Source organism: Cygnus atratus, chromosome 3 (genome assembly GCF_013377495.2).
Source record: "Cygnus atratus isolate AKBS03 ecotype Queensland, Australia chromosome 3, CAtr_DNAZoo_HiC_assembly, whole genome shotgun sequence".
Taxonomy (NCBI): domain Eukaryota; kingdom Metazoa; phylum Chordata; class Aves; order Anseriformes; family Anatidae; genus Cygnus; species Cygnus atratus.
The window spans coordinates 118072081-118084964 of NC_066364.1; the positions used below are offsets into that span (position 1 = coordinate 118072081).

General features: G+C 42.3%; 1 protein-coding gene across 4 annotated transcripts in view; it reads right to left on the minus strand.

Moving 5' to 3' along the window:
• Positions 1 to 12884, minus strand: part of CCDC85A (coiled-coil domain containing 85A) — a 182408-nt gene that overhangs the window by 83823 nt on the left and 85701 nt on the right. The window contains exon 1 of one of the 4 annotated variants that reach the window (XM_050709442.1): positions 4252 to 4335. The exons of the other annotated variants lie outside the window; for them this stretch is intronic. Within the exon in view, the coding sequence (XP_050565399.1) occupies positions 4252 to 4277 (26 nt within the window). The 5' untranslated portion in view covers positions 4278 to 4335. Of the gene's footprint in view, positions 1 to 4251; positions 4336 to 12884 lie in introns of those variants that run through there. 4 annotated transcript variants of the gene reach the window in all.

Genomic DNA, 12884 nt, shown 5'->3' on the forward strand with positions numbered 1-12884 from the left:
TACTTCTGTTCATCATTTGGGTAACACTGGACTTCGTTTTGTGTTCATATTTGATTAGTGAGTTAATCAGGGGCCAGATGCTTCTTTCCACTAATGCTGATGTAAGTAAACTAAACAACTGTGTGGTGGGAAGCAAGAAAAGGCACATGGCCTACAGAATAATCCTCTGCTTCAGAGCCCTGTAGAAGTGGCAAATGCTGGCACAGTCCCTACAAGAATGAAGATGGTTATCTTCTGGCCTCCTCATTTAAGAGGCCAACATAACAGGACTTATGCTTAACGCCAAGCATTTACAACATACATTTTTTTTTATCACTTTTTAAATTAAAACAACAACAAAACTACCAACCTTCAATGTTCGGATTCCTATGAAGTGAAGCATTCAGAGCTTATCTAACAGAAAGTGATACTTCCTACTGAATACATTCCCTCTGCTACTACATCAGTTTATAAATTACTATAACTTTTTTTTTTTAAATATGTATCATGCATCTGATCAAGCCCTCAGTCTCTAGTTCACTGGCAATTCTTCACAGTGATCTGGTCCAACATCATAATATGGATGAAGGAGCCAGCATGCAGAGCTCTTTGAGCATATTCAAAAAATGAAATATATTGGTTCTCATTCCATCCAGTGGAAGCAATAGAGGAAAGCCAACATCATTTTTCCAAAAATGTTTTTTGGAAAAAAAAAAGATTTCACAGATGATTTTTGATGAGAAAAACAAGGAAAATTATTGGAGAAGGAAGAAGTTAATGATATCTCAGGGAAGCTATCACAATGCCAGGTGAAGTTGCAAGCCTAAACCAGAACTAAAGCTGCTAACCATGCCTTCACTCCACGGTCTGTTCTGATTCTGTAAGTGGGCTCAGAGGCTGTATTGGCTTCCAACTCTATTGTCAGTTCCACATACAGTAAGTATAGAGTTTGGTATTTACCATCATCTCATGCAATAATACTTGGAAATTCTTTACTGAAGAGAAGTAGCTGCTGAAGCACACACACACAAATATATATATATATATATCTTTTTATATATTTTTATATGTCTAAAAATGCACATGGTGCCACACTTGGAAGAAAGTTATTCAGGAATTGGAAATGCTGCTCATGAGGTTATTGAACGGTGATCCTCACAGACCACCTTCCTCTGCAGCTTTCCTCTCCATGAACAAACTCTTTAGTTATTCTGCTGATTCCTCTCAGTGAGATAAATCCATTAAATATTTATTTAAGCTGCGCTCAATATATTAGCTAAGTGAACTACTCTATCTAGTGCTAGCTTAACATTACATGCCCCATCATAACGTTTTACACAACACAGTGTTGCAATGATATAAGCATTATTGGAGATGTTGTTCTTTTAGCTTGTTAACGGTAAAAGCAAAAAGAAAGGACCCAAATCAGGATTTCTAATCTACTTTTAGTTATTATTTAATCAACTCAGGATAGGCAGGAATTCCGCAAACTACTGGTGAGATAACTGGAGTGTACTGCAATGAGGTTTGCTTGTTTATTTGTTGTGGTGTGTTTTTTGGTTTTTGTTGGTTTTTTTTGTTTGTTTTGTCCTTAGTGGAGAAGAAACTCATTGGTAGAGAAAATCGTTGTGTATGGTTTGAACAGCCACAGGCACAACAACCCAGGTAGGAGTGTTAAACTGAATGGAGCAGAGGTAAAACAGAGAGGGGGACAATTTGGAGGAGATTCTGAGAAACATTTAGCTTAAGTAGAGTGCAAGCCTTTGCTTCAGAACTGCCAGCAAAATATTGCCAACCTCAGCCAATTGCCAGCAATTAGGGATGACATACACTGCAACGCTTGGAACATACAGGGAGCAGAATGGAAGGAGAATCCAACTGCTGTACATTTTGTCACAACTGATGTATGACAATCGCCAAGGGCAAGTGCTTCTGAAGATAAAATGATAGGCTGCAGTACAAACCATTGTTTCTGACAAGGAAATATTACAGGCCAAAGAAAAAAAAGGTTCTTGAGGGGACAAGTATTTTCTCTGTTTGTAACATTAAATAAATAATGCGCACAAACCAAGATCACTGCATAGGGAATTCTTGCAACTGCAGCACCATGTGAAATAAAAGAGAAGCTAATCCAGAAACTCCATTTCCTAGGCTGACATAGCAAACATTCATCAAAGATTAAAAAAAAAAAATAACCTCCTAATATCTGAATATTGGGACAACTGGCTTTGATCCTACAAAGTTTGAAGAACTGGGATAAGATGCCATTAGAGAAGACCCCAGAACTGAGTAACAGAAAGTTGTGATTAAAATAGAAAACAGACCTCAGGTTTTTGGTATGTTTGGTTTTTCTTTGTTTGTTTTTGATTTTTTTTCTTTAATTATTATTTTAAATTGGGAACTCAGTGCTATGGAAACAGACAGATGTTAGATGTCTCAGTTTGTCCTAAAACTTATTGGCTTCAGTAGGTGACTTTTCCATCACTGGCAAGGAGTACTGGATCAGCACTCAGTACTCTACTCAATTACTGAACTATCCCTCAACAACCCTCACATCACCTACTTTTTTCTTGTGTCACCGTGTCACCTGGAATCCCCTTCCAGTTTCAGTAGTCCAAGTGGTAAGAACTTCCTTCCAATACCAAAAATGTAAAGATGTTAGAGAGTTTTGCAAGTCAGCCATGCATCAGAAAACCCCAGCTGATTTAGCTTCAATAAATGCATTTTTTAAGAGCAAACTTATTCCTTTTTTCACTGTCACTGTAATGTTTTTTTTTTTTTTTTTTTTTTGGAGGGGGAGTAAGCAGGGGGTCTTATAAGCACTGAAGCCAAAATATTCTGAAAAAATGCAGAACACAGAGCCTAGCTGCAAACAGATGGGAAGATTTGCCAGCTGCTCAATTACTGTTTAGGAAGCAAAACAAATTCTAGAACCAGACCATCTACAAATTTACACAAACCCAGAAAGTCTCCGATCTTGGTTGGGGAGCAGTGCTTGGACCAAATTGAAAGGAAAACATCCCTGAGGTTTTCTCCCAGTAGGATCTTGATACTTCCCTCAAAAGTAGTTATTTCTAAATAAATAAATACAGCAGAATAGAATCAGTTATTTTCCCTAGATCCTTCTGAACCACAGGCAAGACCGAAGGACAAGATTGGCTGGTTTTGTCATTGTTACAAACATGGAAAGAAAAAAGATAAACTACAACCCGATACTGTTAAAGATGCTACTGGTTTAAAGCCAAGTCCCCTTCTTCAAAGGGTGACAGAAATGTTCTGGTCCCCTCCAGGAAACTGAGAATCTCCTCATCTCTGTGCTACATTCTTCTTGTTTCTAGTCCTCCAGGACCATAAATCACTCCTGAGCAGTGACACATCCTTCTGCAAACACACCACCACTGGGCCAGGCTGGCTGTATCCCATTCTGGTCTTCAACAAGGATAATCTTAACGCAGAGCAAAGCCATCAGATGCATCCATCCACACAGGACAAACACCAACATTTACCAATCCAGCCAGGCTGACAAGCTACTCTTCTTATTTGTGTGTATGGGCACTGTGGCTGTTCATTTCACTGCGATTCTGAGGATGGCATTTGGTCCCAAATCATATTCTCTACTTTACATCTCAATAATCCAATTAAAATGTACAAGAACTAATTAAACCTAGTAGATAATGATAGTAACAATAGTGCATAGCAATTTAAAGCATTTTCTATCTTAAAAGCACTCTACAGGCATTAACTAATTAGTGGATAACATGAATTTAAAAATCAATGCATGAGAATAGCATATGTTTTGAATTAACATTTCAATTATTCTCCTCTGACCACTGCATTTACAAAATGCTTCTTATTTATTCTTACTGATGTGTAACAATTACAAAGGATTCCATACAACTTATCACCAAGTAATTATGGCATTTCTGAACTATCCTATACACTCAGTGGGAAATCATGTCTGCTCTCTTATTCTCCTCCAAATTCTGCCGATTTCCACAGCCCCCTCCTGAATTAATCTGTTTTTCTTAAACTTGGCACAGTATAGGGGATTCTGCACTGCACCTTCAATCCTACAGCAACTACACCACAGCAGAACCAAGGTGAAGCTCCTCGGGAAAAGCCAGGGCAGCTGCTGCTACTTTGGGACTGAGGCGCTCACAAGCCAACACAACAGCCAGATTTGGGAAGTCCCAGAAACCAAACCCCCATCACTTCTTCCTGTGGGGCAACTATTCTCACCTGACTGAGTGACTGCAGCCTTCACTGACCTACCTCAAAAGCCCCACTTCTGGTACCATTTGTGCTCAAAGCAGTGCAGAGCCTGCCACGGGCTGACTGCTCCGGAGGTGCTTCTTGGCCCTTTTTCAGCTGGAGCCTTCTGATTGCGCCACAGCAGCTCCGATGTAACACAAGCATATCTGTACAGGGGCCAAACATGGAAGTCTTCCATTAGGAGGAACCAAGGCTTTCAGAAACAGCAAAACAAAGACACATTTTGGCAACTCATCTTCCCCTGCTGCCAATTTTAATCTTACAGTTAAAATTACTTCCTTTCAACATCTGTTGTTTTTGTGGCTAATGGACTGACCTTTTTGAGAAGGGAAAAGGTCCTTCTGTTGTTTTTGTTGTTGTTGTTGCTTTTGTTGTTGTTGGATTTTCCAGTATTTATCAAGGGTTTTCAGGTGCTAAAAACAAAAACAAATCCCTGAGGCCATAAACATTCATGTAGACTAGCTGTCACACACAGCCTACAATAAAATGCACCCCCCTCTCCCCCCCCAGCTGACAGGTAAACGTATTTGCTTTTTCTTTATAAAGAGAATTTTCAGCACAGGGTTGCCTTGCTGATGCTTTCCCATCACTGCCCTCTCCATCTGCAGAGAGCTTAGGCTTGTCCTCCTGCTGTTTCACACACCTTTTTAATGAAAATTAATTCAGATTGCAGCATTTTCCCCTCTAGATGTGCAGGCGGGGACTCTTTATGCTCTGCTGTTCTCCATCTTTCTTTATGGACCCATGCAAATTGCCCAGCCAGAGCTTCCTCTAAGACGCTCTTTTTTCTCATGCCCCTGTGTAATTGTCAAGCATTACACTTGAACTTGTAAGTGTAGAGGGACAAAATCATTTATCCAGCTGATACAGTTACCTCTTTCAAATGACTTCTCATGTCTTAACTCTTTATCTGGCTGTAAAAGCCTCTGAGCAGCTGGTCTGGTATCTATTCTAACTTGTCGCATTTTTTTTTTTTTTTGTGCTGGTTACGTGTTTCCAGTCAATGAAATCAATAGAACACTTCTCATGTTATCCCTATTACATAAATAAATATAGATCTAATGCCTCCAGCATATAGGTTGAGGTGACAAGGAAAGGAGAGCCCACTAGTGAGAACCTACAGGAATCACTCAAACCCTGCTGAATACTGCTCTGTCTAACAGTTTAATTATCAGATTTTTTTTCCACTTAAGTTACAGAAATACCCACAAAATTCTAACTGGAAGGGCCACCGAGGATTTTAATTGTGCTTATTAAACCATGTGGTTCTGAACAGTAGGGATGCAAACATTCTTTCTTGAGCCAATTATTTTTTTATCATTATTCTTTAAAATAGCTTAGTTCTTTAAATTAGAAAGAAACTAGCTGGTGAGATCCACATAGCAATGTTTCAATGCTCATTGAATTTTATTTTCAGACATGAAAAGAAATGTGTATATACAAATACAAGTTTCAATCAAAATGCAATTGAACACCTCAGGAAAGTGTTTCTGTACACACTGTGGAAAGCAGAACTGTGTTGATTCAGTGTTAATAAAGTTTTCTGGACCCTGATTGGAAATTCTCCCTGGTAAGTCTCAGTAGTGGGATGGTATTAAACTTTTACCAGTATCTGTAAGATGGTTCATAATAGCAGTAGTGAAGTAAAGGCATTGAATTAATAAGAAAAAAAAAGAAAAAAAAATCATTACTTATAATTCATAATGGAAGGACTAGTAATATTTTTTAAAGAAATTACTGAAAAGTGTTAAACACTCAGACAGAACACTGAGAGTTGAAATATTTGGTTGCTACAATGTAGGAATTGGATATGGAGGGATTTTCCAAGCAAACCTAAGATGGAAGGATTGCTGGTACTCTGACCTGGAGCTCACCCCAGGAGCTCAGGTGAGTCCATCCAGGTATGCAGTGACCACTGCTGCTATTATTGCTCTGTGCCCTGCAAAGAAGGTAAAGAGGGAAAACCATCCAATTTCTAAAGCATGGGAACACACACCAGAAGAACAAGCAAGTTTGTTCCATCTCAGTAGGCTTGGGAGAGATGCTGGAGAATAAATGAGCACTGGAGAGGAATAGTGTTCCGAGCCTAAGATGCAGGCACTGGCCCAGAGCACGAGGAAATTTCCATTGCTGTTAGTACTATACATCATCTGGATAAACGAAGGCTTTCCTAAACCATCATCTTCCCATTGCCTTTCAGTAGTGCTACGCTTAAATAAATAAATAAATGATTAAGTAAAAACCTGAGGACTGCAGGAAATGTAAAGCATTTCTCTTTTCTAAAAATGTTCTGAAGGAAAGAAGTATCATACAGAGAAATATTTCATAAAAAATTGCAGCTTCATAGCTATCCCATTTTGCTTTTCCATCTATAATTTCTACCCACCTGCTCTCCTACCCACATACCCCTGCCATTATTAATGCTTATGAAAGAGCATAAAGTTTTCATAATAAAGAATATTTTTGTCCATTATCTAGAGAATAATATAGCTCATTCAATGTTCCCTTGGAGGAAAAAAACATTTTGGTCTGCTGCAACTAAATGCTCTTTCTCAGGACAATGCCTTGCACTGAACTACCTGATTTTCTTTTGGATTTATAAGGGTCCAAAACAGCTCTGACTGGAGATAGTGATTTTCCTTGTGGTAATGCTCTCAGACAAATGGCGTCAGATGTGCTGTTCTTCATGACATTACATACCATCGTCTCATACCAAGTGTTATGTGTAGAACACGGAGATATATTTTTGATCCTAAAAGCTGTTTCTGTTCTTTTCATCTCCTCACTGAACAAAGACACAGACATGCTCAGGCTCAGGCTTTTGTACCCAAAACTCACTTCAGGGATATGCTTTGTTACTATTTATTTTTTGCTTCTGGGAAATTATTAGCTAGAAATCTGATGATGGCATTACATTGTAAAGCAGCCTAAATAAGAATTTGCTTATGAAGATTAAGGCCAGACTTCAAACTTGCGAGTCAGTTGTGTGGCAAGGGATTTCAGCTGTTGGTGTTCTACCCTCACAGCTACAAGCTTAATGTTATGGTAAAAACAGCAAGAGCATCTCCAGCAGGCAAAAACTTTTTGGCAGAAGAGGGGGAAAGAGATGGTCCTTGAGGCAGCTGGCGTCCAGGCCATTCAGTGCCTTAGAAACAGAAACCAACGTTTGGACATGCCCATGGCAGCAAAGTGGCAGCCAGTGCTGAACGCAGAAGCGCTGGTACAGAGTGCTGGTGTCAGGCTGCAGAAGTGGTGGCCACCTGCAGCACGACCTAGAGGTACCCCGACTAAAGGTAGGGTAAACAGTCCCATGTTATTGCACTTTACAGTAAGCCAGTCTGGAAGGAGACGAGCAAGGGAAACTACACAAGGGCTGCAACAGAAAGAAAGGCTTGCAAAACACTGCCCTGTTGAGGCTGAAAGGACATACACTGAGGTTAATGCTGCCATCCAGGAATTCAGGGCCAATAACATAACACAAGATGCTCGAATAATGAAACTACTTCAACAGGAGTAGACACGATTCCCTGTAGTATGCTGAGTGCTTTTCACTCATGTAATCAAGCTTTCTTAGCAATGCCCTCTCCCAGTAGCCTCTAAAAACAGAGGGAAGTGAAGGCACTTTGGGTTGCATGCTGCAAGGACACGGTACTGCTCTTCCCCAGACCCTCACACACACCTCATACACAGGGAAGGCAGCCTAAAGAATCACTGGAACAGAGACAGAGCTTGTGAGAGTCCTCAGGAAATATTTAGCAAGGAGGTCACAGTCCCCTTATTATCACTTCCCCAAAATAAAAGAAACAATTGCAGAGCAGCCTCATCTGTCCTTGAGAGGTACTGCATGAGGAGTGACTTCAGTCAGTTTAGTAAATTTCGAGTTGTTATTTAGTGAACATTTGTTAAAGAATAAAACTTACTTATTCCTTTAATTTTTTAGAAGTAACTCAGAGTTTGCACTGGCACGGCAGTAATCAGGAATAAAAAAGCAAATAAAATGTGATGATACTGACAACCCAAGAGCGATACTCTTGTCTTGTTTTTATCTACCTATGTCAAACACAGTCTAAATAAATGTTCTCAGCGCCTGGTTTTGATTCGAAATGCTGGCCCAGATTTATCTGCCTGTTTTTGCACCAACCTGAGCATGCGAGTACGGAGCCCATCACGCTGAGTGCTCCACAAGGAGAGAGCGGCTCTGAGAAGATTGCACGGCTCCGGGAGAGCCCACCGGTGTGCCCAGCACCCAGAGAGCCTCGGGGACGGGGCTGAGGGGGCACCTAGCCCAGGCCAGCCCAACCAACAGCTCAGGGTTGCCCACGGTCTGCATCCCCTCTCCCTGCTCGGAAAAAAAGCCAGCAGCTCGCCTCTCCCTGTAGGAACCTTGAAACCTGGGCAGGGACCATGCAGCCACATCTCCCAAGCTCCCCCACACCGTGGCCCAGCCGGCGCCCCCGCCTGAGCAGCGCTGTTTGCTCCTCTCCTGGGGGATTCCCCTCACGACCCTGCCCCACGGCCGGAGCCCAGGGCCCCGTCCCGCCCGCCGCCGGCGCTGCCCTCAGGTGGGGCGGCTCGGCCGGCAGGTGGCGCCCGCGGCCCGGCGGAGCGCGGCCCTCACCGCCCGGCCCGAGCCCGGGGCTTCCCTCAGGCCCTGCGGCTTCGCCGGCCCGCGGGGCCCGGCTGGGCAAATGGCGCTGCCGCCTCCCTGCCACAGCGCCCCTCGGCCCACGCCGAGCCCTTGGCCCGCAGCCCTGCCGGAACTGGTGACCCTGGCACGGAAAACGGGCTGCTGCTGGCAGCGGGCACGCAAAAATAATTGGCATTGCACAGGGCCTTCTTCCCCTGTTGCCCTCTATCTGCGTGCAGGTATTGCTAGCAGCATTTTATACATCAACAGCCTGCAATTTGAGGATCACTGATGTGGTTCTTAAACGTATGAGGCTTTCAGCAGTGTTTGATAGAGGGAGACACCTCAGGCATCACTTACAGGTGGAAAACTGAGGCAAACATTTGTAAATCTGAACAGAACAGAAGCCCTGCTCAAATTCCTTATCGTTCCCTCCCAGCATCGCTATGAGCCATTGCTACTAGGCTTATTTTTCAGATGGGAATCCCTGTAAAGATGGGCTCAGGAAGGATAACTGAAATGCCTCAAGCTGCAGTGAGTCACGACTGAGGCAAGGAAAAGACAGAAATACCGAATCTGCAATGGCTGCTCTAACCATCAGGGCTAGCACCCAGGAAACTTCCAGTGGGCTTTCCTCTCTCTCTCTCTCTCACACACACACAGCACACAAGCACACACAAATGCAATCAAAATGAAATAAAATTAAACTGGGCCTCACAATTACTGCTCTCACTCTGTGCTGAACAAAGAACTTGGGCATGTTTTCTGAAAAGTCCACAGTCACTCTGGTTACAGTCCATAAGCCTGAAAGCAGCTGATAAAGTAAGCACCAAGAGAGCCAGAACTGGTGTATTATGACCATTGCATCTTCTCCAAACGCATTTGTGCCTGGAAACGTGACTGGGAGCCATACTTGTACCCCAATCATCACCTTCCTTAAAGGAAGATATGAAGAAAAAATGCTCCTCTAATTATTGTACTTTACTAAGTACAATAGCTCGATTTCTCTAGAACTGGACAATTTATTCTATAAATCCAGGGATCCCTGCCAACGACCGCTGGGAAAAGTACCATAGGCTTGTTCAGGCTTGTGGGGCTGAGTAAGTCCATTAGGCTTGCAAGGAAGAACAAGCTCAAATAAAACTGCACACATTGATGTGCCCTGCCTTAATTAAACTGTACAATTGTCACACAGCTGACACCCACAACACTGCTGACACAAAGGAACCACATATGTCCCTCAGTTAATAGTGCTCTATTTTCTGTCCAAACTTTTCAGGCAGGGTTTTGTGGGGGGAGTCTCTGTTCAATGGGCATAAGAAGCTGAACCATGTGGTACCAGGTCTCATGAGCTTCTGGATGAGTTTCACAAAGCACTTGAAAAGTCAGTATTTTCAAGATAATAACTGGAAAAGATGTATACCTTTTTGTGAATCTGTAATTTTTTATATCAAGATTTTGTGAAATAGCTAACAAGTATTGACTATTTTTCCCCAAGCTGATTGCTGCACTCATACAAAAGTACAAGATTTTGTGGAGTTTGGGGAAAAACAGAAAAGCACAGATGATGCCACTCGAGTTTTCCATTTGGATTTTCCCCTGCTTATAGAGCCTCTCCATCTATGTCAGGATACCTAAGGAACAACCATTCCCACAGGGCAGAAAACCATGCCTTAAAATCATCCCCAGCGTCAGAGTTCCCTGCCCTCTGCCCAGAGGCTGTAGCTGGCAGCGATCTCCTTACCCACCTCCTCCAGGCTGTTTCGAGACCCAGGGGACTCCAGTCAGTCTCCAAATGATGGCCATAAATCAAGGCAGTGCTGGTTTGTGGTTGAGAGCGGATGCATGTATATATACACATATACGTATCAATGTGACCCAGACAGAAGAGCGAAGGCAGAACATACTGGACAGACCCCAGCAAGACCACAGCCACTGCCATGCTCATCTTCTACCCATTCCCTGAAAGGTCTTCTCGCAGTACTCAGCACAGGCATCCTCCTGCAAAGTCCCCTCTCCAAGGGGTTCTGCATTGAAGCAAGGAAATTTAGAGCGCGGGCAGGCCACAAGATTAGCCCTCTGGGACAAGCACTCTGCGTTGTCAGACACACCCGTGGCACTCAACACTTCAGGGAGCAGGAACTGAAAAGCTAGTCCAATGTTTGCCAGGCATAAGGATTCCAGGACATGTTTTTCAATTGCTGTATTACATTTGCACTTCAGAATAAAATATAAGCATCTGACTGATTACATAGGTTTCTCTCCAGAAGGGGAAAAATCTATCAGCCCTGTGCTATGCTTTTAATATTGCCAGACCTCAAGTAATGAATGTTTGCCACAGGTGTTTCAACACTGCTCTGTCCACTGTTTGTGAATGTATGATCTGCACTTTCCTCTGACAGCTAATTAATTGATTCTTGGAGAGAATCTGCTTTCTAAAGGTGAGCAAAAATGATTTATGCAAAGATGCATTTTTGTCACAGCAAACGTGGCTTTAAAGGAAATAAAAATTTTCCTTGGAATATGATAGAAAAAGCATTTCAGCAAACAAAATTGTGTTGGCTCAAGTTGTTTCTGAGAAGAAAAAAATATTTGTATTTTTTCCTTTAAATCTAAACTCACAAGTAATAGAACAAAGTTATTTTCTTTATGCCTGCTTTTATCAACATGGTATCTTTCCAACAATCTTGCTCATTCTGGCTGCAGAAACTGTGGCACATAATGTTACGGCATTTGCAACCCATTACAGCCTGTTGTTCCAATGATTTGCAATAGAGTGCAATATAAAGCTGTTTATAAGGCAGTTACTTGTGTATATAGCTTAGCGTAACTGAAAGATATTGAAAAGAAAGGCTTCCAGAGCCATCATCTGTTTTACTTGCTTATAAAACTATTTTGGAACTTCAATATTCAAGTGTAAATTTAAGCCAAATTAAAGTGCTGAAATGTTTACTGAGTCATATTTTAGGAACAACTAACTTCAAAAGTATTAAGAAAACAAAAAATAGGATCTGAAGACATACCTCTGCACAGAACAGGAAAATTCAAACAGCACAGTTTAGCTAGAAAACAGTGCATTCAGTGAAAGTGAGAAAGCAATAAATAACCCTCTTATAAGGGCACCACACACTGACAAACCCCACCAAACACAAGAGGCTGAGAGCCATGCTGAAGCCCCTTTGAACATCAGGTGAAAAATGTAAATCCAGTGCATACTGACTTTTCCTTATAAGAAACAGGTTTTTGGCAGTTAAAAGGACTGGAACTTTGCTAATTTCAGTACAGGAGTTGAAAGGCTTTTGCAAACGATCTGGATTTAGCAGCTCTCCTAGGAAGCAAATGTGTTGTTATGCCCATTTTATAGAAACCGCGCATTAAGCAGGTATTTACAACAGGTTTTGCCCTCATATTTTAAAACACCAGCAATGAGGTAGAAGCAATTTTGAAGCACAACTGTCCTTCATGGGGTTTCAGGAATGCTTCTGGAAGGCTAAACTGTTGGTTTGATTTGGTACCGTAATTTCTGTGTTCCCAAAACTGATGCAAGAGAAGCTAAAGGCCACCACCAAGAGTAAGGAGGCTTGCAAAGCCAGGGAGCAAGTTCTCCTACATCACACTAGTAGCAAACAGTGTCTGCTGACCAATAACCCCCATCCAAGTCTGGGGCAGCAGCAGGGACCGGACTTTCTGGGAGGGGAGGCAATTCCCTCCTAGGTGCTCTGTGACGGCGCTTGGCAATTTTTGTTGCTTCCACTGTTTTGCACTACGGAAAAAAAGCAGTGTAAAGTGGAAAAACCACACGTTTTCAGGGAGCACAGGGCCAGTTCCTGTCAGTCTGTACAGTGTGCCATGCACAATGGCCCAACTATTTTTCTTCTCTGCAAAAAACATTCCCCTGAGCAAGCCCCGATCTGCAGTTCCAAGCCGACTGGCAACCAGCAGCAGACGAGCGCTCCAGATCATGCTGCATCACAATACAGTTACAACTATTTAAAACCCAATTAAT